We start from the raw sequence: 27513 nt of genomic DNA on the forward strand, positions 1-27513 counted from the left end.
TCACGAATGTTACACCCACATATAGTAGGAACATTTAGTTTTACAGTTTCAAGATGTTCATTTTTATGCTTCTATAATGTTGAACGTCAAAGGTGTGGTCAGGACAGGAGGTGTTTTGTTTTTAATACCTCACAAAGCAGATTCCTAAAGACCACCTGACAATGGGAATGAAGTATCTCATTTTCAGTGTTTATTTATGTGAAAGATTATCAATAATCTGTGTGTTTCTTTTTGAATACACGAGCAGTGACAGATCGAACAACCCACAATAAATGTCACATTTGAAATAATCCACTCACCGGATACTTCCTTAGGTACACCTCTACAATCGAATGCAGTTCAATACAACAGCGCTTCCATGGATCTTGCTTTTATGAAGTTTAATTTTTGTTGACTTTTGTTTTGTTGAGTCTGAAGTGTGTAAATGAAATGATGTTTACTGAGGCCGTAGTTAAAGGTGGTGTTGTACTGAACTACAATATACTGAGATGTGTCTCCTTTTTATTTACATACATACTTACAATATAATGCAGCTCAGTCTAGCCCCACCACCAATTATGACCTTGAAAAGCCTGTACATTACAGGCAACAAAAAAGCAAATCTTATGGCTGAGCTGCTGTGTTGCTTACATTCGATTTTTCAGGTGAAGTATAATATACACACACAGCTTTTAAATTCTATTTGCGCACATCAGAAATATCATAATCCATCTCTGTATGTTAGATATTGGAATCTATTTTTAACAGGCCACCTGCACTAATTAGACCTGTAGGGACAAATCATTTTCACTGCCGAGACACACGAGTGGTCCCACCGCTGATTTCTTCGCATTTCCGCTTTTTAAATTGACTCTGAAAAATAATTAGATCGATAGTAGGAGCAGTGATTAAAAATCAATACATGTTAAAGGTATAATAAGTAGGATTTTCCTTACATTTTGTCAACAACACGTTCAAACTGGGCCCCTCCTCCTGGGCTCTTCGTCACCAGAAGCTCACTCTCACTCTCTCGCGCGAGAACACGCCCACCCCGCCAAGCTAACACCGACACCATCGCGGTTACCTTTGCGCTCGCATGCTAACCGCCTGTTAGCTTGTTTTACCCGATTTGAGGTACTTACCTGTCCAACAGAAAGAAGGCGAACTCTGCATCGCTCTTTCGCCATGTTCCCCGGTCTGAATGGGGCCCAGTTGCTTATTTGAACCACTCCCACACTCACCTATACGCTGTGATTGTCTCAGGGAACCACAACAGCGCCCCTCCTGAAAACGTCCCGTGCAAAGCAAAACAACAGAATAGATGCAGAAGGAAGGGTCTGCACACACACTCACCAACACACACGTATAGAGGCCCATAAGTGCTAATTTATATTATATTATATTTGTAAAAGTCTAAATTTAATTTTTCTAGGAAAATCCTACTTATTATACCTTTAACACACGTTGTAAACAAACACGAGAATAATTTCACTTTTGAATAACTGTTTTACAGCGTCTGAAGCGCTATTGGATTATTAGGTTAGTTGGTAACTTATTAGGCTGCATTTCCTCTTGAAAATATTAAATTGAAGGCTATGTGTGTCTAATAAAGGCATGCAACTATTGCTTAACCTATTAGTTTCCCAATGATTAAAGAATGCACTTCAATCCTACAATTATGGTAATTTTAGGAAACTGAAACAGCGTTTTTACCCAAATGACTTTGCAACAGGTAAGTATTTTTAACTATATTCAAAACAGTTGAAATTGATGTATGTCGACTGTGTTTGAGATGTGGTGTAAGCAAGTTCATTTTACAGAGTGACGTCTTTTAGGGGACAAGAGCTTAAAAAACTAGGATAGATAACGTATGTGTGGTTGTTAACAAGAGGAAGAGGAGTAGAGACTCTTATTACATTTGAGTCCAGTTATTTAAAGAACATCCGATTATTATTCTCCGTCATTCTCCAGCCCTCCTCCACCTCAGCCGCTCCCCAAATAACTGTCAAATTATTTGATTTTATGCCCATCCGTCTTCAGTTTCCCAGATTTATATCATAAATATTACTTTCTCATTGCTCTTTTATTTCTTCAGATTGAGTGTTTCCACAGCAGCGTTTGGAGACTTGCACATTCGTGGTCAGGATTGTCTCTTTGGGCCTTATATGTTGGAGAAGGCGAGTTGGAGGCGGAAGTAAGAATAACTGTCTTAAAAAGTGTTACTCAGAAAACTAAAATGTGTATAACTTAAATTAAATCTCTTTGATGCATTTTCCTAATGTAATTTTAAGATGAGAACATGACACAGAAAGCCTGTCGCAGCTTCCTTCAACAAATGGTGCCAAAGTTGAAAGGCGATCATGTTCTGAGGAGCATCAGAGTCTGCACTCAGGGCATTACGGAGAGCAAAGTGCACCCAGGAACTTGCATCAGGGTCAACAAGAAGAAGCACAACCTGGTTCCATCTTCACAGGAGATGATGAGGAGGCGCAGTGACACGTTTCTGCACCAGGAGTTCAAGTACGACCTGATGAACTTCAACAGTGACCATTTGGCTACGCTGTGTCTGACCAGGTGGGATGAGTAAAACAGTGAATGTGTGGTATTTCAATGTCCTTTAAGAAAAAAGAAAAAGGAGCCCGTTTGGCTGTAACTGAAATGATAAATGATAATGCAGCAGCGGATGGAGACAGAAACTTCAAATCTTCTGCTGTGGACTTTTTTAATGAGCAAAAATACATTGTTTGTGAATGTTTTGAGTGAAGGAGAAACATTAACAATGTTTCCTTCCCTGCATTCTCACCCACAGAATCCTTAGCTTACTCTGTTAAAGGCCAAAAAAAACTTACCCACAAAGCAAACCTCATAAGAGTCAGGAAACTATGTGTCCTCTTGTTTATTAAGACTTCTGGAATGTCAATAAGAGCATTTCTATACAGTAGGAGGGCTGAGGAGGCCAGCGCTCAGACACAATGACCTTCTGCTATTCTCCTGCTTGATAATGACCCAGACAAACACACGCTGCCCATCAGCCAGACCTCTAATAAAGCCAAACACTCTCTATCATCTGCTAATAACCTCCACGCTGCAGCAGGAGTCACGGACAGGCCAGCGGCTTCTGAATGCGAGGAGGGGAACAACAGGAAGTAGTGGAAAGCATCCCGTTTATCGATCTGGGACTGTGCAGTGCCTGATGGGACATGGTGGTAACTACATTCCTCCTCTTCATCCCCCAAACACACAGAGACAGAGAGTAAAAGGACATACACAGTGCAAAACATTTCACTCTAACAATCAATCCTGTTGGTACACTCATTTGCTAGCCTCGTGGTTGCTGCGCTGCTACACATACAATATTGTACACACACACACACACTTGCAGAGGAGGTATTTTTCTTGAGATAGGGAAGGTAAACTCGTTACTCTTTTCTTAATTGGAGTACAGATTCCAGCCATTTTTTTTCATCTCAGCAACCCCTCCAGGGGAATGCTGATTGATTGTGCCATAAGTCCTCATAATACCCCTCCACCGCCTCACTGCACACACACACACACACACACACACACACACACACACCCTGTTAGTAGACACACACTTCAACTCCCTGCAGTTGTATACACACAATTCACAGTTCAGTAGATGATAATTTTCCGAAGTTTCACTGTCTGTCTCCAGCCTCTACATCACTGGCTCAGCCTGACAATGTACCCATACAGCTGGTCTGAGAAGGCCTGAAGAGAGAATTTATCTTGCACCCTCCTCCTCCCAGCTTGTCCCATGTCCCCGCGGAGCTGCGGCTCCCCCACCAGCTTCCCCATGGCCTCAGAGAAGGCCTCTGCCGTGGGCTCGCACAAAAAGCCCGTCTCCCCGTCTGCCACGCTCTCCAGGGGCCCCCCGGAGTTCACGGCGATAACAGGGCAGCAGCAGTACATGGCCTCTACGGGGACTATACCAAAATGCTCTCTGCTCGGGGTGTACAGCACGGCTGCGCTGCCCCGCAGCAGCGCCACCTTCAGAGAGTCAGAGGGGGAGCGCAGGAAGGTGACACAGTCCTCCAGGTGGAGCTGCGCTGTGAGCTCTTTCAGTTCAGTATAGTGTTGAACGTTCTCGGTAACGCGGTCATCGTAGCCCCCCGCCACCACCAGGTGAATACCTGCTCTCTGGGCCGGTAAAAGGCTGCTCATCAGGGCTGCAAGAGCCTCCAGGGCCAGCCCCAGATTCTTCTTTCTCTCGTATCGGTTCAGAGAAAGGAACAGGCAGGAGGTTCCCTCGGGAAGCAGCCCCTCCAGGCTCTGTTCCTCCGAGGACGGCTGGTCGAAGGTTCGTGTGTTGAGGGAGGGATAGAGGACGTCGGTCTGGACTCCTCTGAGACCTTGAAAGGTCTCCCTGAAGATGCCAGCCGTGAACTGGCTGTTTACCAGAATCTAAGAGGAAGTACAGAGAGATGAGTTCACAAGGATCTCACATACATCAGAGGTGTTTTAATTAATAGAGTTGGATAACAGCCTTCGGTCTTTGATTATCCAAAAGTCCAGCCTGACATTGAAATGTCATTTCCTTTCTATTAGGGCCCTGAGCCTTTAACTCTGCGGGCCTGAGGAGATGAGGGTGTAACCCATTTTCAATAATCACTTTGGTTTATTTAAGCTGTTAAAAATAACAAGCACTATATTTTCTATTAATTCTATTACAGCAAAGATTGAGCAGTTAACAAGAGCCGATCTCAGTCAGGAAGAGACACTCAATCTCTCTGAGCTGGTTAGACAACATCTGGGTGAGATAAAAACAACTGAGCAAATAAAATATGTGTTTGTTTTTTTACGCAGCAGTATCTTTAAGTGTGTGGTAACAATCTGATTTGATTGTAGGCACACACGATTCAGCTGACAACAGAATTTATTTCTGGATAAATCACTTGAGGTTTGGGCTGTATGCACTGCAGAAACAGAGTTGCATTGTAGACGGACAAAAACATAAAGACATCTTCATAAAAACATAAATGACCGAACTATAAAATATATATCACTTGTTTTTTATATTTGTATGTATTTATCACATGCTTTGTTTATATAGAGCTACATCTTTGCATGATTATAAGGCTCAGCATACATAACAAGAATACATCTGTAATGTGTTTATTAGAAATTCAAAGGAGCTAACAGAACTGTTCTGCAGAGGAGACAATAACAGAATACTTAGGGGCTGATCGTGTTTTAGGTATATCTGCTATCACCACCAGTTTGCTGTGTAACCTTTCATAACATTCTAAGGATGCTTTAATGTTGTATGTACGGCACTGAGAAGTCCAATGTATAGTTTATCATATGCATTATCTCTGAGAATTGTCTTTATATATGTAATATATGCATCAGAATTACCTTCAATTCCCAAACTTTGTAACTCTTGTTACTGCTGTAAAACTCAGTGTTAACTGTGTGCAAAATGCAAAAACAAGGATTTGAAATAAAATTGAAAAAAATAATCATATGATCTTATTAAAATTGAATGATTTTGAATGTTTCCTAAAAGGCATGCGTGGTTTCGGCCCGTGGCTCTCCTGCAGACTCAACCTGTATCCTCACACAGGACCTTGTGGCCACTCTCTGCATAAAACAAACTTTCAAAATACTCCACCTGAGGAGCTTACAACTATCTTTATTGCCACCATGCTGTATTTAATATGCAACAGGGACATAATATGTCCTGCAGTGAGAAAATAATAACCTGTAGAATTAATTATCCTAAACCCCCAGCAGTTACGTACCATATCAGCCATGCCAGTGGTGCGTTCTTCCAGCCAGTCGATGGGAGCGCGGTAAAGCTTCTTCAGGAGTGACTTCCTCTGGGTCAGCAGCTGGTCGGGGAAGTGACAGTAAAACAACACTTTCTTCCTGTGACGGGACAGTCGCAGCACCGGGATACACGCCGACACCTGGAGAGGAATGAGAAGGGTAAGGAACAACCTAAATATAAAAAATAAAGAACAAAGCGAGAACATACAAACAAATAAATTAACTAAAATCTAAATAAAAATGGTATGTTTACATGTAAATAATGACTTTTTCCCTGTACTATAATTATGTGTGAGAGGAGGGAAGTACCTGTGGAAGACAAAACAGTAGAAAATAAACAAAGGAGTGTCCACTTTATGGAATGGTTTAAAGGTGTGACACAATAAGGGAGACTCAAAGAGACAGGCAACTTTTAACAATGGAAGCTTTGCTCTGAGAGATTACTTTGAGATAAGGAAGGCTCAGAAAAACCCAAATGATAAAACCAAACAGACAGGTAGTAAGGGCCTGTAACTCACTTGATCACAGAAGATGACATCGTACTCCACCCCGCTGAGGAAGACCAGGTAGAGGGCCACATAGATCATCCTCAGGTAGGCACACAGGGCGTGCAGGTAACCAAACACACTGGTGGGTAGCCAGTCCCCAACACATACCTATATGAAGAATAATAGAAACAATTATACATGTGAGTCTAAAAAAAGGATCATTTTAATGGAAAAATATTGCATTGTAAAATGTACGTTAACATACCACAGGCAGTTCTGGGTCCAGGGTCTCAGAGAAGCAGTGTGTTGGGTCATAATGTGCCGTCCAGATCTGAACGCTGCATCCCTGAGACTTCAGTGCGACAGTAGCATCAACCACCAGTCGCTCAGCTCCACCAATGCCAAGGTCTGGATGGAGGAACACCACCCGAACCATCCTGCGCGACAAAAAAGAATAAGGTTTAAGCAGCTCATGTACTTTCTTAAAAGACTATACTGGTTAACATTATGGGCTGGAAATACTCTCAATCGCATTGTTCATGGACAGATTAAGTGATAAGTACAGATAGCCAGTATATAAAAAACAATCCCAAAAGAAAAAAAGTAGTTTTCAATGTCATTCAAACTATCAAAAACGTGAAACACACAACTCTCAAAAAAGGAGCAGGGATTCCCAGAGGACTTTACCCAACATTACATTGATAAGATAATGGACACTAGCCTTTGTTGCTAATGACATTTTGACCCGTTTTGATAACGCTATATTGGTGTTCACTTATCTGTTACTGAACAGCAAATCTAAATTTCTAAACAGTATAATTACAATGCAGTTTTCATTACCTTTCAATCTCTTGACCACCCTGTCCAAGTTTGGAAACCTGTGATTATGCTCGACTAGATGCCCGTGGCAGCAACATCAACTGTCAAGAAACTCTACCGTTGGGACGCCATGTTGGCTCAAATCAACCACTGTGGTCAGGCTTATAGTGCTTCTTGTTTGAACCACAATGGCGCTTGTTTCCTCGCTTTAGAGGACAGCGCTTCCTGTGAGACACGTCTCCCTCAGAGTGAAGTCTGACCAATTATTTGCCTTTTAATTTAAGTACATTTTTATATACAAATGCAATATATTCCAAATTCCCATATGTACTAAAAGTGCTGTTTATCAAAACAAAAGAAAAGAAATTCCTAAAATTACATTTAAGTGATTATTTTTTGCAGTGAACGCTCCCAACGAGTCAGGCATCTGCTCAGCCTCCTGCAGTGGTCTTGTGTTTTGCAGTCGTGTCCTTTTTAGACAAGCGTCAGCTTTGTGGGCTCTCTTCTCAAGTTTTGACCAATTCATACACCGACTGTGTGCTGTTCATTTGACGTGGACATCAGCTTGAAGAGGGGATCAGGGTTTCAGCTCGCATCAGGACAAATAAAACAAAATGGTAAGATTCGGAGCTTCATCTGACACTGTTAGTACTGTTGAAACTAGCTATCCAGCTCTTTTGTATTCATTTAACGTGAGCCCTGAGCTAACGTTTTGCTATCTGTTAGCTAGCTTGCTAACATCAGCTCATCACTTGTGGACGTGGCTTTATTTAAGCACCGCAAAGAGTCTCAAAACACATATTTTGGGCTGGCCCAGCACTGATCTATTAATTATATGTGCAGTTTAAAACATTTGGTTCACAACCTACGTGTTACCACTAACTTAGAAGTTGAAAGAAAAGAACAGGCTAATAGTGAAGGCCTTTGCCATCAGTCTCTGACATAAACAAAGTTTAGCATCAAATGCGATGATATTGAGGAATCACAGTTAAATCTCTTTTTTATCTTAATGCTGTAGGTTATGTCCAAGTGATTTTCTGAGTTTTTTTTATATATATATACATATGTGTGTGGGTATGAATGAGTTGATCCCTGACTACATGTATAAATTCTGGTTTCTCCCCACAGCCTGGACCAGCAGCAAGTGCAACCAATGTTGGGGCGTCTAGCCGTTCCCCAAGCAAGACAGTGGCTCCCCGTGCAGCAGGCTCCACAGTCAGACAGAGGTACATACATAGACTCTGCCAAACTTTTACCTCCACTCTTTAGACTGATGGGTAACATTTTGAGAAGTTCATACAGATTTTCAACAAATCAAAGGAAAGACTTGATTTAATGGGTGCAGTAACAGAATGAATGAAGATTCTTCAATGTAAGACTTAAGGGTCTCTTAATTGCTTGATAAAAAAATGATGACAAAATATTTGCCAAGAAGTCACAAGATTGAACAGCTTTTTAGGTCGGCTCTGCCAATGACCATTTTAAAAAACACCACATGAGGTTACATCTTTTGGACCAGTTTAGTTTAACCCCCCAGGAGAGTCCAGAGACTTATCTCTGCTAGGAAACATTTAGGCTGATGTGGTGACTTGTGGTCTTAATTGTACCAAAAAGCTTTTGAGGACACTTGAAGGACAAACATGAGATGTTTGTAAGGACATTATTCCAATGATCTGTCACATCTGTGTTTGGCACCCCTGTTATAAAAGAAGAAGCCCTTTGAGACCGCTTCACATCATATAAAAAGTTGTATGATCGTCTCATTCTGCACACATTTGTCACAGTTATTTGCCAAATATCCCCAGCATTAAACCCGCCTGCTTGTGGCATCACACTGTAATGAGTGATGGATGATTTTCGGACATCCCTTTCCTGTATTTCATTGTGTGCCCTCCTCCGTAGATTAAAGCAGCAGATGGATGTTGTGCTGTGGGCTTTAATCAGTGTGTAATCACAGGCTAGCTGTTACCTCTCTCATTACCCATTACTATCACCCTCTTCATTACCTCATTAACCTCCATTTAATCTCATCACATGAGTGAGGCAACCATGATTCACTCAGCTTTTTCATCACAAGCTACTGTAGTAACATACATTCTAAATACAGTCTGTTATGGCCAGGACTATACTCAGCTTATCAGATAAGTGTTCCCTTAAATTGCGTCTCTGTTCATTTTCTACAGGGTACTTTTATAACATGAAAATTGCTCTTAAAGAAAGGGTATCATAATATATTTCTGGACAGCAAATAATTAAGCATTTTAACAGATTGAGATCAAATGTGTTGTTGTGTAAATCGTTTAAATGACTGTAACCTGAGTTGTTTGTGTTTCACAGGAAAGCTACCAGCAGCGGCACACGCAGCGGTGGCAGGACCACAGGATCGGCAGGCACCGGCGGCATGTGGCGCTTCTACACAGAAGACTCGCCAGGCCTCAAAGTGTAAGTGGAGTTTATAGACGCAGATGTATACTCCCCCCAACCATACACAAGCGCACACATGCAGCGTTTCCAGAACTCTGGGAACATTTACTCCCAAACAAATCTAGCCTTTGACCTCTCTAACTTTAATCCACTCACAACACTAATTCACAGGATCTCTGACACTTTCGCTTTAAGTGTTATTAAAGTTCATCAGGTAGAATAAGAGGAGAGTGTGATGGCAGGAAATTGGACAGACGTGCCTCTGTGGTAAACCAAATCATCTCCGATCAGTGGCTCTGTCTGTACAAACACACACACAATTATGTGTGTAAGGAAAGTGCAACCTGAAGAAAACTCATAACTTCCTAAAGTTGTATTCGGCTGCATCCTCGGCCCTCATATTAGAGAAGGCGTCCTGTCTCCGGGACGTAGCTGGCCGTGGTTGATCGATGGTGCTGTGGTGGTTATTGAGTGCGTCTCTCCAGCAGTCGAAGGAGGGCAGACCGGCCATACAGTGCTGTATATCGAGTGCGTGTTTGTTCCTGCGTTAGACGCCGGCCTCAAAGCTTCATTAAAGGATCCACTCTGAAAGGTCAACTCAATTACAGCCTCCTGACAGGGGGAGGAGGGGGCCGCTGAGGAGCCGGTTGGCATGGCAATGCTGCTACTTAGCGATGCGCCCCCCCTGCACCCCACCCCCCACTCAGTCCCTCCTTTAGCGATGAGAGCCCCTCCTTGTTTCCGCAGCTCATCAATAAAATCAGCCACTCCACTAAGACTCTCGATCTGGTCGGGGTTACAGCAAATGATGGGATTTTGTGTGTGTGTGTGTTAATCAGTGTGTCTTTGTTGTTGTGACAGCGGCCCGGTGCCAGTGCTGGTGATGAGTCTGCTCTTCATCGCTTCCGTCTTCATGCTGCACATCTGGGGGAAGTACACCCGCTCTTAAACCCCGCCTGACGACCTCTGACCCTGCGCCTCTGCTTCTTAACACATTGGACCTGGACCAAACAACAACAACACAACCTTACTCCCCTTTTTTTTTTGTTTGTCCATGATCACTACAACTCACACAGACACACAAACTCCATGTTTTTTTTATCTGACCCTTCAGTACATGATCTTCATCTACTCTGGCATCGGTATCCACCTTGTTGCTTTTGTTCATCCCGTGTTTGTGAGATCGGACGGGATGAACGGGAGGAGGCCGTGCTGTACGTGTGGCCCTCCCTCCGAGCAGCAACAGCAGCATGTTTACGCCGCTGCTGCGTCAAGGTTTAGTGCCGCGCTAAAGGACATTGTTGTTTTCAGGCCCCGGCAAACATTTCTTCTTGTAGCCTGAATTGCATTCTTTTTGTACAAATGTAATTGTAATATTGTACAATAAAAAAGGAAAAATCTACTTTGGTTGAAATTTATCCTCATTTTATTTATTTTTTCAAAACTGTCTTATGGTTGACAAAAAGATGAATGGTGCTGTTTGTGTAATATGAGAACTATTTTCAGTGAAAAATAATTTTATCACTTCCCAGGGTATTGAAATCTGTACATTTTCCCCGAAGACATTCACATACGTCCATACTAGAGAAACTTGCATTGTGGATGGTTGTGGCTTTTCAGGACATTGGGAATATTAGAAAGGAAAACCACAGAAATGTTAAGTGGTATGTTTCACTCGCATGCGGTATCGTCTTATCTACACGAGACCAACATCCCAGGCTTGTCTCTACGTACAGTATGGGAACCAGCTGCTTTAAATTGAAGTGTGACTGCAACAAAGTGTTCACACCTCTATGGGAGTTTGGAGGCATTGGCCATGGGGTTCGTTATCACCTCCCAGAAGCTTCTTTTATTTTTGCTGACAGGAAAAATAGCAAGTAAAGTCTCCATAATGTCGGAGTAATACCAGAAGGCACAGACGTGCAGGACGTCAGAAGTCGTATGACCTACATACTGAATCTTACATATTCTATATACCTCATCACATGTAGGAGAAAAGAGCAGGCCAGTCAGCTGATGCTGTCAAGAACGCAAAAACCTTCCTATATGAAGCATAGTTACAGTTCTGGGTTAAATAATTCCCTAATCTTTAATATTTGCATGATCAAAGGAATATTGTGTGTGATAGTGCAGCTTTTCCTCCCCTAAAATGTGCTCCTGTACCTGTGCTGAATTTTGCCCAGGTGTGTATCCGTGTTGTCCTGCGGGGGGCGCTGCAGACTACTTTTCTGAACATCACAGGCTGAGAGGATAGTAAGATATAACTCGGCATGAACACATGTCCAGCGTGGTGATCCTATATCATTATAAAACTGTTACCTGTTTGAAAATCAAAACAATTTTTAAGTCTATAACTGAGTAAATGATGAGAGACAACGTGTGATCTGATTGGTCCACTTTAAGTATAAGGGCCATTGCTGTTCGTGGCTGCTTGATTGTTGTAGAAGAAGTTCTGTCCCAACCTGCATCACCCGGTTATCTGTGCTGAATATGAAACAACCAGCTGGCTCTGCTTGTGCTTATGCATCTATGTGTGTGCGCATGTGTGTGTGTGTGAGCTTGTACCTTGTGTTAAACGCAGCATTCAGATCTCCTGTTCATTAATTCATTGTGTTGCTATGGCTCTGCTTTCCCACAGGCCTCCAGTGTTCGTGGCAAACTCGCCGCTCCTGCCACATCACTCTCCCTGTCGTCCCTGTCCTACACACACACACTCACCAACTCCACGGCCCAATTCATGGTGGCACAACACGACAGTGAGCCCGAATAATTCAACATAACTATTAAATATGAAGGAGCCGTGGTGGAGCTGTCCCTCAGTGTTCAGGAGTGAAACATGCGGAGCGCTGTGAGCCTCCACGCTGCTGCAACCTGTAGTTCCAAACTCCTCCTGACGCCGTCGACACAAGTCAGCTCAGGGTTTCATCACCGGGTACAAATGAGGTTTTAATATCCTAAGAAATAAGTCCTAAGTCTTTGTGTTTTAAGAAGGTAGACACACTTAAATTACGCTCTTAAATCTCTTACTGGCCTTAGTGGAGATGTGTGCACAAGGTAACATTTAAAGGTCTATAGCTTTAAATACAACTTTTAGATTAAATAAGGGGAAATAGGACGGAAGGATAGGACGGTTTCACTTGCTTTTTTTTAGCTTCTTAGGTGAACTTTGCTTTCTTTGTAGGCAGTAGTTTCTCTTTAAACTGGAATTTACAACTGAGTGATTTATCCCCACTGCTGATTATTAGATAAAAGGTGTCTGGATGCTTTTTCATTTCCACTACATCAAAGGAAACGTACATGTTAAGTTATGAGACAAGCAAAGCCAACATTCAGTATCGCTCTCTTATTTCTACATAAATCATCCCGAACATCCACGTGAGACAACGTTCGTCTGGTGGAAAAGAAACAGAAAGGAGCGAGCGATGAGAGGAGAGAGAGAAAGAGAAGAACAAGAAGCTTTCTTTCGAGCTACTTCCTCTCTGTGTCTTTTTCACCAGAAACCCATATCCTGTGAAGAAACCGCACGCTTTTACAAGGGATGGTCCCTAACGTGGGGGGTGCATACACATGTGAACGCGGGCACACACACACACACCGAAGGAGACCTGTAAATAGGTCACATGCATTTTCTGTTCTACATAACAAACGCCTCTCTGTGGTTTGGCATGGAGGGGAAAAAGGTATTAAGGTGCACATATTAACCGTTAGCTAGCTGCTTATTAGCGTGCACATTAGCAGCACATTTGCTACATAAAGAGCAATATGCTAATAAAATGTATGCTAATAAGCATAGACTTAATGGTGAACATCCTAATTCAAAGTGTTCCCAACAGAAGAAACTGTGTACTCTCTCTCAGGCTCTCACTCTCTCGCTCATCCATCACCCTCATGTTTATGCCTGTGGATGTTCCGCCCTGCAGGTAAACACAGCTATCAGGATATCAGGTGCATCAGAGGGCTGCAGATCTGTAACTCTTCCTTCCTTTCAAACACGGTGCAGATGAATACCGCTTCTTCACGTGAGCGAGAGCGCCCAGTCATGCACACATGCACGTATGTCATGTCAGAGTGTGTGTTTTTGAACAGATCACATGGTCGGCAAAGCGTGGAATGAACGGAACAGGCGGGTGGAATCGATCCACGCTCGCTGCCCAAGTGAATCCTGAGGGACGTCCCAGAAGATGAGGGCTGGTTCAAGGGGGATGTGGGGACACCTGTGACAGGAACTGAAGCTGCATGCACACAGGCCCGGTCAGGAAATATCGTCACTGTTAACAAGATGCTGTATGTTGTAGTATACAAGAAGTAGCTGTGGTGGAATATGTAGCAACAATACAAGAATGAAATGCACATGTTTTTAATTTAGTCTCAAAATTTAAAGTACTCATTCTAGGAGAAAGAACCTTCAAGGGTTAAATTACTCATAATGTTAAAGAGCAGCTCCAATCATGTATTAAAACATAAAAATACTCGGCTTCTCCTTTCGTAAAATTACAGCCGAAAACAAAACACTTCTCTGACATCGTTTAGTGGCAACTTGTTGAAACTTAGCTAGCTTGAAATGTAATAATTAGTAGTCGTAACATTAACGTTAGTAGTCAGTCGTGAGTATGAATTACGATTACGAAAAATGACGATGACGGTTACAGCTGGCTCGCGTATCACCAAAGTGGTTGCCATAGGTACATTATGATATGCATAGCATCCCCCCGTCCATTCACAGGATTGGGATTTGTGATGTCACAAACCCTGCCAATCTGAAGACGTATTGTTCAGCCTGTCCTTGGTGCACTGCAGTTTAAAAGCAGACAGGCCCAGCCATGGAGATGTCTGCTGCTGTTGTCCCTGATATGTCTTGTAGCACATGAAGAACACCACATGGAGATGTTAACAAGGTTAAACACTTGATTTTCACTGGTGGGGGTCTTTAAAGAAGGATTTGAATAATGTGAGGGTCAATGTGATGCTTAAACAGACCATTTTATATTCTGTATATTACTCAATAAGAATTAAAGGGACACATTTTTTATAATAATCGCATGATCTACTGTTAAAATGAAGATTTTCTGAAGTCAGATGATGTTTAAAGTTTGGATTGTGAAAGCTGAATGTCTCCTGCCTTACGGTGACCCAATACAACCTCGCACTTATGAGTTATATTTGTCCATATTGGTATTAGAAACATTTAAACTACATCTGTTCCTTTAATAGATATTATAGGGAAGGCAGTTGTTGTACATGAATATGCTTTGTTCAGTATTGTGGTACTACCGCACAGCATATTAGGCTTGTAGTTCATGTACAACAACAATTTAATTACTATTATTTAGCAGTAATTGAAAGGTTATAGAGGGAGAGTTAAAGGCCTAATAGTTGTAGAATAGCTGTCATGTAGAATAAGGCATTCATGAGTAGTGTACTTTTGGGACGCTTAATCAGGGGAAAAAATCTGATTTCTTGAGCTTATCAACGTTTTCGCTTTGATGATTGTTCCCTGTAAGATTACTGTGACATCAGCCTTCAGAGGGATGTGGTCTATGTCATACTTTTGATTTTATGGTATTTTGACTCAAATAAGAGACAAAAAATGCTTTTACATAGCGACTCTTCTTAACAACTTATACTTTGTCTTCCTTTAATACTTATACTTTGTCTTCCTAGCTTTTTTGTTTACTGATTTAATCGGGAATTTTAACATTTTTTAAGGTTTATTTGATATGGATCGATGTACAAAGAAAATCTACAAAAAACACACTTCCCTTGAAAAAGTTTAAAGAAAATAAAAGTTGCCAATTGAAGAAAGAAAACCGAACACAGTAATAAAGCACACTTCTATAAACTTAACATTTAAAAACATTTTTGTCTTTTTCTGTTGCTTAAAAAGTACTAAGTAATAATTCAAACCAAATGCTACCGAAGTTCATTTATTAAAGAACGTACAAAGTTCAAAGGTCAGTGCATCAGAGTAGCGTATCGTACATGCGTGTGTTTGTGGGATCATAAGACCCGTGATCAGTCAGTCACATAGCAGCCAATTGGTGCAAGACTCTGTTAATGGGAGCTGATCAGTAGCTCCGGCTGGTCTGCTGAGAGGTGAGAGCTTGTTCACTGTAAATTTATCTGACTCCATATCCTGCCCTCCTGACCACATGGTCCCTGTGATATAACTGTATGTGGGTCAGGAGGGTCCGTGTGTGTGTGTGCCAACACAACCTTCTGTACTTGGACCCTCGGCCGTTGAGAAATAAGAGAGTCAGTGTGGGAGCCAAGGCTGAGTGTGCATCTATCAGAAGCTCATCTCTGCCTCGCTGATCCTCTATAACACACACACACGCACACACACACACACACCTCGTGATTTATGCATGAAAGATGAACCGTATGAAACCCGTTCATCCTACAGAGAGGAGTGACTGCTCAGGAAAAGAAGTCTTAATAACTGATCACCTTCTATTTAGTTGTGTTGCATGTGTCCATTGAGTTCAAGAGATGTAATCATAAGCAAGAAATAAATACATCTGAAATCTACCAAATCTTGTTTAACTGTTCTGTTAACAAAGTTTTTAAATGTAATAACATCAACTGTGAATTGAGTCCTTTTTTATATTATGTAAGCTTGTATTCTGGGGCTGGTAGCTACAGTACCTCTTTCATTCATGGACACACTGTTCATTCATATTAAAGACAAAATTCTCACGAGCACACTGAAACTCTGGCCTTTATCTGTTCACAACAAATTACACAAACTATGACGATTCTAACAGATTGGTTATTCTAAGTACAGGTGGGAATCACTGGGTAACGACACAACACGACACGACACGATACAACACGATATGATACCTGGTCCACAATAACGATAATATCACGATACAGCGATTCTACAACAATTGATTTATTGCTGTATCAGGACGACGATATATTGCTGTATGGATATCTTGTCACACTCCTAATTTTAAGACATAAAAAAGTTATTCAAGATATTTATTGTCACTCCAGTTATACAAGTACAGCTGTGGGGAATTCTTAAGCCAGGGGCTCCATTTAAAAAGGGGTAAATATTCAATATAAAAGACATCAAATATAATAAAATAAAATATATACATACAAAATAAGGAACCAGTACTAAATCTCAAATAAGAACATTTGAGGGAAAAGAAGAAAATGTTCATCTAGAACAAAATTCAAGTGTGTCTTGCAAAAGAGGTTGAATTGCACTTTTGTACATTTGAAGTTTTATTTGAAAGTCTTATGACTTATGGTGGAAGAAGCTGTCCTCAGTCTGCTGGTGCGTGCTTTGAGGGACCTGTACCTCCGGCCTGAGAGCAGGGACAACAGGCTGTTGTGATGTGTTTAAGTGTCTTTAGAGGTCTTTCTTTCCTCACAAAAAGTGGCACTGTAAAACGACTTGTGTGTGAAAGAAGCTGCTCACAGAATTATCTCTGAATCTGCAGCTGCCTTTGACTTAAATAAAGCTTCATGTTAAATTTCAGGTCATTATTTAGCTGACCGGCCCTCTATTGCACGCTGTGGTTCACTCTAACTGCTCTCACACGCCTTTTTGACCACGACTATTTTCATTGTTATAGCTCTAAAAAACCCACTGTACAATGCCTGCTCAGCACCAAACAACAGGAAGACACAGCTAGGGGCTCGCTGGTGGACTTAGCGGAGCACTTAGCAGCTAAAGAGACAGATTCTATTGTTTCTCTGCATGTTTTTGCTGGATGTGTGAATAGCAAGTGTTTGCTAACAAGTTTGTTATATCGACTTGAAAGGTGATACTTAGTCAATGTTTTGTTTTAGCGTCCGTTATTGTAGGTTGAATTTAAAACACCTTCAGCAACTGTGCTTCACAAGAGTTGTTGATTACGTACATAAAAGCAAAGAGAACATAAGAAAGAGGTGAAACAGAGAGAGGAAGAAACGCAGGGCGCAGGAGGGAGATATGAATAACTACAGGAAGATGGAAACAAGTGGAGACAGTTTATGGTGGGAGAAAACCAAAGAAGAAGAGAAGAGGTCTTTAGTGAGACATGAAAAGGACTTAAAAGGTTGGAACAATGTGGAGGATTAAATAAAGATAACAGATGAGAGATGAATAAACTTTAAGAGAGGAAACCAAACATCTCTCCCCAGCAAACACAGGCCGAGAGATCAGTTTAAATATAACAACACAATAAAGTATTTAGTGTGCTTATACCTGCCGTAGTGTGTATGTGCGTGTGTGTGTGTGAGGGGGCTTACAATTAGGTGTATCCCCGGAGTGAGGGCACGTTGGTCTCTGTGACCTCTTCACCCACATCCCCCTCCCAACAGCAGCCAGAGCGCGTCAGGCCTGGTGATGCCCCGTGTGACTGCCACTGGCATGCAGGGCCAACTGGGCTGTGATGTCATAAGCATGTGTCCCCCTAACCCCCCCCGAAACACACACACACTCCACTCCCTGCCAGCCTGCAGAGCGGATCAGACTGGACCCTCAGGGACACCACCGGCCACGGCTGCACTAATTTAAGGAGGAGGGTGAGACGGCTGCCCTGAGTGTCTCAGGTGTCAGCCTTGTGTTTTCTAATATTAAAGACACTTGGTCTGCGCGTGTGTGTGTCGCCATGTGTTTGTAAGTGTGTTGTTTATGTGCGGTGTATTTTTAGGTGACTGTATTTTCCACTCCTTGTGCAGCGCTCCAGGGCAGCGACAGGGGGGAGAGGTGAGGCAGAGGGGGGTGTACAGTGGATCTAAGGATCGTCTGGCACTTCCACAATAAAATCCCTTATTAAAATATTTTAATCTTTATTTTATCACATTCATCTATGTAAAAAACAAAAGCCATATTTGTACCAACCTGTTGCATTACGGCCTAAAACAACAACGTGCCGACTTGTTTTCATTGATCGTACTGTTATCGTACATGTAAGCCCACATGAGCAGCAGAAATAGTCCAAATAATGACGTCTGTCTTTTAAGGCTGTTATTAAAGATAGAGCCGACAGCTTCTCTCTCTGAATCTATGACTCATATTTCTCATTTTCTTGGCTTGTTTGTCTGTGCGGTGCTCCTGAATCTAAGGCTTCCTACATCATGTAAAAATAAAACAATATTCTGAGATCAATATTCTGAATTATGGAGCGACGAGGTGTAATTCTTGGCACGGACAAACATCCTGTCAAAGTGCTGAATGGAACGACATTAAGTTCAATTTTCTCTCCATGAAATTAAAGTGTCAGATTTATGACTTAATTGTGTGTGTGTGTGTGCATAGTACAGATGCATGACTCGGGTGTGGTAGATGGAAGTTTCTTTAAGGGGATTATTTCCTCTATTGTTTATAATTGTTCATAATCTGTCTCTCTCTCTCGGACCCACGCCAGGAGACTACAGGTGTGGTCGTTTTGTGGTTTATTATTTCATCAGCTTTCCACACTTGATCGGCAGGGTTAATGCGCTGATGAGTGAAGGAGGCTGGCCGGAGCAGCTGTCAGTCACTTGACGGACAGGACTCGTGATGCTTTGAATATAAACTAATAAACGTCATTTAAATAATAGTAATTAATGACTTGTCAACATTTACCTCTGTTGCTGTGATTAGCATTCAGCTTTCTGCCAGGTTGTGTTTCCTCTGGATTTAAAGCTGCTATAACTGATTATTTAAAAACGTAGCGGTAGCAGAAACGAGCTGGTAAACCCAACCCTGACACATGGATGATTTTTACATTGTATGGCTAACTTGTCAGGAAACTGTCGCTTTTTTTTGGAAATCCAACAAATGGAGCAGCATTAGCTTTCAATTGAAGGTGCGTTTCTGAATCAGATGGGGAAAAGCAATGCCGCGCTCCAGACAATTGGGAACTCGAGAACTTCCCAGTAGAAATTTCGGACTTCCGACCTCGGAACATTCCAGGTGTACAATGCCAAACGTAACATGATGTTTCTTTCTTTCAGCGATTATCTATAGTAACCAGCTACCTTATCACATTAGCAACATTTCTGTGTTACTATATGATAGTAGTAGTTAGCAGCTAAATATATATAACGTTGCTTTTCAGTTGATAGTCTACCATTAATGTGTCTCACCATGGGTGCGGCCATTGTTGTGTGATGTCAGACATCTGATTCTCGTGAAGTCGGGGTAGATGAATCTGCTCCCGAGTAGGAACTCTGACTTTGAATGGCGTTCCAGGGCAATTTTTCTTGTCGGAGGTCGGAAAAACTCGACTTCTGAGTTGTCTGGAACGCAGCAATAGATGTGCGTGGAAACTGCTTTCTGATTGGTCAGAATTTTCACGTAAACAGAGAGAACAAGAAGAGAGAGAATCGCAGACATTAATGTTTAGTTGTTTTTTTTCCTTGTAAGCGACGTTCCACAATTTGAACAATTCTCCTTCAGTTTTTCACTGAACAGTTTGAACACCTCCGTATTCTTGGGCGTTTCCACAAGCATTTGTGGAATTGTTTGGTCAGCCTTTATTTCTATTACAGCCCTCACCTCGTCACTCCCCCACGTCCTCTACTCATCTTGCTGCGTGGCTGTCTCTGTTTACAACCCACAATGCACAGTGTTTTGGTTTGCTTCCTATAGTAGGTCCTACTTTGAGGGCGAGTTCGCACCAGCCTTGTTTAGTCCGATTGAACCGAACCCTGGAGCGGTTGTCCCCTCGGTGTGGTTCGTTTAGCTTAGTGTGAACGCCGCAAATGGACCAAAACCACAGGACCATGGTCCGCCAGAAAAGGCGGGTCTCGGTCCATTTCCATGCAGAGTTTGAATGTGTGTTCTCACCTGTCCAACGAAAGCTGTGAGGCCTGAATGCAGCCTTATTGTCCTCTATTAACAGGAAGTACATCAGATAAAAGGCTTTTTTAAAATACACTGATTCAAACAACATCAAAACTTGTCTGAAAGACACATTTTTCTGAATGACTCCACTTTATAAAGAGGGGTGAAAAGTAGGCCGTCACGAAGATGAGAGAGACATAGTGATTGTTTCAACAGGGCAAACAGTTTTCAGACATGTCCAGTCAGAAGCCATTCGTGGTGATGCACTTTTAGTAAGAAAAGTGACGGTACTAGCTTGATGGTTTGGTACATGTTCTCACCTGTCCAAACAAACTGACTTTAGGAGTTAAGTCCGATGGTCCGGACCAAAGCGGTCAGGTCTGAACGCACCCTTAGTCCTATTTGGCTCTTTTTTCTTCTGGGGCAAATGTCTCACTCTTAGCCTGCTGAAAGTTCCACTCTGTTTCCCAGCTAGTTAGCTTGTTGCTAATTTCCGCAGCCTGTCCTTAGAAGCATAAAGTAGGTTTAGCAAAGCGCTGAAAAATGGCTGCCTCATGCATCTCGAAATTACGCTAATGAGCCGGTGATTGGGAAATTTGAGGGCCTAAAAAAACAAAACAGTGAGCTGAAAGATGCTATAAGGGTGAGAGACTGAAGAGTGATATTCTAAGTCAAAGGTCTTGTAACCTTCCCTTCGCAGTAGATTTCCTTATCGTGTTAGGCCTACTTTGTTACACAACAATAAAAGATGTATTAAACACTTTTAAAGCATGTTATATAACCTCTGCATCACAATAACTTCTGCCAGCCAACTTTATTTGCATATAGTAGCTGCCTGCTTTGCATAGTATTGGATCTCTTTTAAGGCATGTTCATTCCTTCTTAACAGGTCTGTCAGGGCAGGTTATTGCATGCTGTGTGTGTGTGTGAGAGAGAGAGAGAGACCGCAGCAGGTGAAGGTGCATTATGTAATCTTAAGCGATCAGGGAGTGGAAACGCTGTGGGGCTGTGTTTGTGGGTTAATGTGAGATTTGACAGCGTCTTCGCTTGTGATTTACTCGTTACGTTGCGTCTTTTAAGGAGTGTTTCTTGGTTTTCCGCTCTGGGCCCTGCGTCAGAAGACTTCTGTGGATGCAGAGAACGTTAACCGCTAATCAAACTACACTTTCATTCATAATTCTCCCACAGCTGGTGTCACAGCGTCTCTAACCTCTCACCTAGTGTCTCGCTGTGACCCGGCAGGCGGCAGCTACAGTTTGACACAGTGCCCTGACTTACACATCCTCCATAGCTGTTATGCAAGCTTTCCTCTCTGCTTACAACGAGCAACAATCTGCACATCAGACCACTTTGCTCTTCTTTGCAGCTTTGTGCTGAGAGAGCACATACTGTACTACACTCCTGGGATGCTTGCTCATCTATCTCTCTCTCTCAGCTGCCTACCTGCTGCAGGTCTGAGCAGGGAATCCCCTCGTAGCGCCTTAACGTAAATCAGGGTAAGTATTTCGGGGTCTTGCATGGGTCTGGTCATGAGTGTGGATGCGTGTGTGTTAACATACACATGTCAAAACGCAGGCTATAGAGAGGATGATAACATAATGACAGGCCAGTCCTGCAGTCATAATTCTGCAGATGCCTCAGGGTGAGGTGTGTTTGTGGGCGATGATGTGCCAGGAAAAACACTGATAGGAACTTTCTCTTCTTCTGTTTTGCCGAGGTCTCATAAAACCTTAAACCCTTCCTGTTTGCTTTCTCTACTGCTTTTCTTCCCTCCATTTCTGACAGAGGTGGAGTCAGATCTTTAACTTCAATAAAAGTACCAGCATAACACTTTAAATTACTCCATCATTTCAGCATATTTAAGAAAAACTAAGTATTTATTCCATCTTGTGAAGGGGTCAGGGGAGTGTAAACTCAAAAATGTCTCCTTTAAAAATCAACTTAGGTTTTCATCCGGGTCGTGACCTGTGTGATTACTGCAAGACCCAGCAGCACTTCTGCTCCTTTGTCTCACCTATCAACACATTTCTGGAAGAATTTAAAGTCAACTTAATACTGAAAAATGGCCTCTGCAACTCATACATTATGCTGCAGTTTGATAGGAGTTTAATGCTGTGTTTTTCAACCTTAGGGTCAAGTCCCTACAAAAGGTCACAAGATTAATCAAAGGGGTCGTGAGGGGAAATTTTTTTTTTTTTTTTTAAAGATTATTTTTTTGGCTTTATTGGACAGAAAAGCTGAAGATAGACGAGAATGTGGGGAGGAGAGAGTGGGGGATGACATGCACCAAATGATCGCAGACCGGGAGTCGAGCCTGCGATCAGTGCGTCGAGGACTGTAGCCTCTGTACGTGGGGGAGCTTCTTCACTTACAGAGCTAAACAAGCTCCCCCAAAATACTTCTTTTAAAGGACTTTTTGGGAATAAAAATAATGTTAAATCTCAAACAATAACGTAGAAAACAGATTGAAAAGGAACATTTAGTGGAAAGCAATCTCGGATCCTCGGATACAGCCTCTGGGGGCAACGATGAACATGCCGGGCGTGTAGCCAGCGGTAAGTGATAAACAAATTCCAGTCAAGACTTTAATTAACGGGTCTTATATTTGCTGAAATTTCAACATCATGACGCAGATTGGTAAACAGTAAGAATGAAGCTTTGTCAGGTCTGTCCTCAAGAGGAGAAGGAAACTACTTTTAAAATGCTCGTTTGTTGAACGGGGAAGTTGGGAAAACTGAACGCTGAGCACCAAGGGAATTTATCTCATGTTGAATTTTAGCTCTAGAACAGATTGTTAGCTGTCAGCATGCAGATGTCACTGCTGGGATGTCATTATGGCGGATTAAGTTGCGCCTGCTTTTGCTCTCCACACGGACTGTTTTTCCTGCATTCGCCGCAGCCTGCTGATACGTGATTGGTCAATATCACTCGGACTACAAGCGTAGCACAAACGGAAATCAGAACACTCGCCAGATTTTACATTTCTATGTAGAATCTGTAAATAGAGATTAAATGGAAAGGCTGACAGCTCGCATCTAAAGCCTAGTCTGAGTACACAAGTTGTTTGTAAGTGGCAGAAATGTTGATTTTTATAAGCTTATCGTGAATTATTTTAAGTTTGTTATCGAAAAGCAGCTGTCAGGTAAATATAGTTAAGTGATAAGAACAACTAAAGGTAGAGTAAATCAGGCTAAGTACTAAGTAAAGACAAAGTATGGTTAAACTGTACCTAAACGCAGCACGTGCTTCCCCCTGCTCGTCCTTCCACCTCAGCCTCTCTGGGCTCCTGCTTCCTCCCCGATGTTCACCAGTTGCTCGCATGAATGAATAAGTGAGAAGAGGAGCAGGTAAAACAAAGCCGAACATACGATCTGCTGGGGGAGAAAAATGCAGACTTGCACATTTTTCTCACAGAGGTTTGTCACGGTGAATGAGTGATGAGCGGAGACATACAGAAACATGACAGCAGCAGCATGTGTGTGTATTAGCTCAGAGCACCGAGCTGTTTCCTCATGTATTATTGAGGAGCTGAGAAATACAAAGAAACACCGAAGCTTGTCTTGTTTAGCAGAGAAATAGTTATTCTTTTATGAGGCTGTTTTCATATTGATGACTCTTTTGTGAGTCAGTGATTTGTAGCCAAACGGAAATAACTTTGATTCAGCTTAGTGGGAACTTATCGTTGACCTTTCAGATACTTTTTATTTAAATTGCTTTCAGACGGGATTAGTGACCGACTAACAAGGTAGCACACAAATATGCAAGTGTGTGCTTGTGCGCCGCTCTGAGGAGTGGCGGGTCCAGGCTGTCGGTGGATGTCACGTCGGATACCGTCACATGGCTACTGGAGCTCTATTATTCATGAGATCAATGCTGAGATTCAACCAGGCCTGATACAGGAGGATCTGTCCCCCCCCCCAGGGCCCTTCCCCTCCGCCCCTCCATCCTTCCGCCTCAACATTTCTCAGAAGATTATTTTCTCTTTTCTGCTCAGATTGAGTTGTGGGACATGTGAACATGAAAACTGAGTGTTTACCTCCAGGGAAGGCAGCCGGTGAGAGACAGTGAGAGGGAGACACCCAACCATGAACGGGGGAGGCGTGAACCTGTGCTGTGCGTCCTGCAGCTCCTTAACCCTGGGTCACTCATTCACCACATGATGAACACTCAGTAGATGACCCTGAATTAACCTTGAGATTTCAGACACTTATGAATCATCATTGCTGTACGGGACTGACAGGAGTGGTGTAGTGTTGCATAATAGCATCATCATCACTTCATCACTCTGCCTCAGCTGTATTGTTTTTCCCTTTATTTTATGTGAACCCCCGACCTTAAAGTTCAAGCGTTGCATCTTTTCGAGTGACTTGAACTGCATTCGATTGTACAGGTGTACCTAATGAAGTGGCCGGTGAGTGTAAATAAATAGCCAGCAGGAGTTTGCATAAAGCAAGTGTCTAAAATGTAAGAAAGAGGACTGCTCCATGCTACACTCCATCCTGATTATCCATCCACACATCCTCCAACACTTAACAATCACTCAACAATCCCACCCACGCAAACACGCACATTTATATTCTGCGATGTGGAAAATGTGACTGTTGTGGCGGGAGCGGGAGCTTAAGGGAAAGAGGGACCATCCATGCATGCTGCCTGATGCATCACAGGTCCATCGAACGTATCGCTAACAGTCAACACTCATTCAGTATGAGACTCTGAGAGCTAAGCTTTTATCGTGTGTTTATGTAGACGGGGCAGGTTATAGATCTTTTTCACTGTAAGATCAGGTAGAATCAGAGAGAACATCAAAGGCAGGTGGGGCCTTAACACGATCATCCATAGAGGAAAGTTTCACGACTTTTCAGGTAAAAAAAACCCCAAATTCTCTGATGCTTTTTTCATGTTAAGGACATTTCAAAAAGTTTCTGGGTTAATGTTCATTCATTCAACATCATCATATTAATAGATTCATTGAAGTGTTCACGCCCTCAAAAGCAAATGTTAGCACACGATCACAGTGTAAATATACTGTAAAAAAGATCGCTCATCTTCCTGTGTGTCCCACAAAGCACATCATAGTTTCATAACCAGAAATAGTCCAGTACCCATAATGCCTCACCCCTGAGAACTACAACTTCCACAGACAGACGTCTTGGCTGTGACGTCCCTGCGGGAGTGCGTGTGCGCCGCTCTGAGCCGACTGCGTGCGTGGTTGCCTGGATAGTGATGTCATCACACAGACCGAGGCTGCGGTCAGCGAAGTGGGATTGAGGTTTTGGGACCGCGTGGAGCTGCAGCAGCTGGAGCAGACTCCCGAGGGAGAGCTGGGAAAGTGGCCACAAACCTCCACCCCCCCAAAGGAGAGAGAGCGAGGGACGACCCCGAACACAGCATGTTCATAGCGGATGTGTAATGATGCTTCTCTGTTGTTGTGCGCCACATTGTTGAGCGTAGTCACTGAAATCATCTTGTGTCTTTATGACTGTGGGTGTGTGTGTCGCGTTGAGCATGGTGACGCTCTCACACCGCCCACCATTGATATTACAAAGCTCAAGCTAGCGAGCGTCTGCCCTCCAACAAACACATGGAAAACTACCATAGAGCTGTGCTGTGGTTATACTGGTGAGTAAACTACCGAACACCGGCTCTGTAAAGGCTGAGTCAGGACACACTAGTCTCTGTATGTGTGTATCAGCGTGTGTTTGGGGACAGTGCAGAGATGATGGCAAAGCAAAGTGGTGTACACACACTCACATACTCCTCACAGGATAAACATCGATTTCCTCGACTGACGTTAACACCCTGTTGAGTAAACACACACCTTAACGCATACGACAGCCGCTGCGACACTCTGAGGCCTGTACGCACGTCGGCAGCGTCTACAGCCGTCTGGTTAACGGCGACAGGCCCAACAAACAGCGCCAGTTCAGGGTTCAGAGCAGCCTCGACGCAGCTCTCCCACACAGGTGACCACTGAACACAACAACACGTACCTGTATTATGGCTTTACGGCCTCCCATTGTCAACACCTTCACTGTCATGCCCGACAGGGACAGAGACAGAGAGGCACAGGTCACACTCCCTATGGTTCTTGCTGTCACACTCAAGGCCAGATCGTGTCTTTCATATTCAATTCAAAATCAAGCTAACATCAAAAAGACTGAAGCTATTTGCCCCATTAGCCTGTTGTGGTGCCTTGGGGCATAAATGTGCTCTTGAACTCACATAGCTGCAGTATAGCTATAAGCATAAATATGGGTCATAATGAGCTGCTTGCACAACTGATATCACACAAGGGGGAGTGCTGTTGTACTGAATATTAGCATGGCTGAAGATAATCACAGCCATGCTGATACTCTTATCATATAATCATTTCTATTTTATATCAAAACAGCACACGCTTTTGTTCTGTTTTTTTGTGTGTGTTTTGGTTTCAGGGCGACAAAACAATTTGACCTTTGATAAAGTGATTAATTATATATACCCAAATCAATTAACACAGTGAAGCAGGGGTCCTATGGGAGTCCGTTCAGTTTGTCAGCTGAGGCATTTACACTGTAATGAAAATGCTTGAATGATGTAGAAGGTAAGACTGTGAGATTGACAGAAGGGTTGGAGCAGCTTCAGCAGTTATGCGGGCGTTGTGCCGGACCATCGTGGTGAAGCAGGAGCTGACCCGTAAGGCGAAGCTCTCAATTTACCAGTCGATCTACGTTCCAACCCTCAGCGACGGTCATGAGCTTTGACCGAAAGAATGAGATCGTGGATACAAGCGGCCGAAATGAGTTACCCCCGCAGGGTGTCTGAGCCTTATACCCCTTTCCCACCAGGATTAGTACATTTACGCAGGTTTTTCAGACCCGGGAAGACCTGCTTATAGATGCCGATTGTTTCTGTTACCATTGCCAGTGAAGTATACTCCTGTAGGTCTCTTTTCTGCTGCGTCACCGTCTGACGTCACAAACGCGCCAGAGACAGGGTAAGTAAACAGTGAAGATGTTACGGTGGTTAGGTCTTTATTGCATCTATTACTCATTCAGTCTGTTTATCAAACTCGGCACACACAAATTTGGAACGATGCTCGAGTGCTGCCTGGATGGAGACGGGCGGAATTTGTAGCTGAGATGACAAGGAGTTGCAGAGGTTACTGACGGAGCACAGCATCGCGCCGGAGATGGGGCGGAGATTAGCGTGTCGACACGGGTTTTGTGTTCCCATCAATGCCGATCGGAGCCGAGG

The 27513-nt window shown here is 42.9% G+C and overlaps 2 protein-coding genes across 2 annotated transcripts; one reads left to right on the top strand and one right to left on the bottom strand.

Annotated features, from left to right (window-relative positions):
• Nucleotides 1–2703: 2703 nt before the first annotated feature.
• On the bottom strand, nt 2704–7151 carry alg2 (ALG2 alpha-1,3/1,6-mannosyltransferase). The gene is made up of 5 exons (XM_069656618.1): nt 7101–7151; nt 6526–6697; nt 6291–6428; nt 5745–5912; nt 2704–4404 (listed from the first exon to the last, which is right to left on the bottom strand). Exons 2-5 carry the CDS (start codon nt 6694–6696, stop codon nt 3664–3666), a joined length of 1218 nt encoding a protein of 405 aa, XP_069512719.1. The 5' UTR covers nt 6697; nt 7101–7151; the 3' UTR covers nt 2704–3663.
• Nucleotides 7152–7575: 424 nt separating this feature from the next.
• Nucleotides 7576–10905, top strand: sec61b (SEC61 translocon subunit beta). The gene is made up of 4 exons (XM_069656576.1): nt 7576–7696; nt 8208–8305; nt 9417–9521; nt 10365–10905. The coding sequence occupies exons 1-4, from the start codon at nt 7694–7696 to the stop codon at nt 10450–10452; spliced, it is 294 nt and encodes a 97-aa protein (XP_069512677.1). The 5' UTR covers nt 7576–7693; the 3' UTR covers nt 10453–10905.
• The last annotated feature ends 16608 nt before the right edge of the window (nt 10906–27513 follow it).

Source organism: Semicossyphus pulcher, unplaced genomic scaffold, assembly GCF_022749685.1.
Source record: "Semicossyphus pulcher isolate SPU_LCO1_2020_fin unplaced genomic scaffold, fSemPul1.0.p SCAF_9, whole genome shotgun sequence".
Taxonomy (NCBI): domain Eukaryota; kingdom Metazoa; phylum Chordata; class Actinopteri; order Labriformes; family Labridae; genus Semicossyphus; species Semicossyphus pulcher.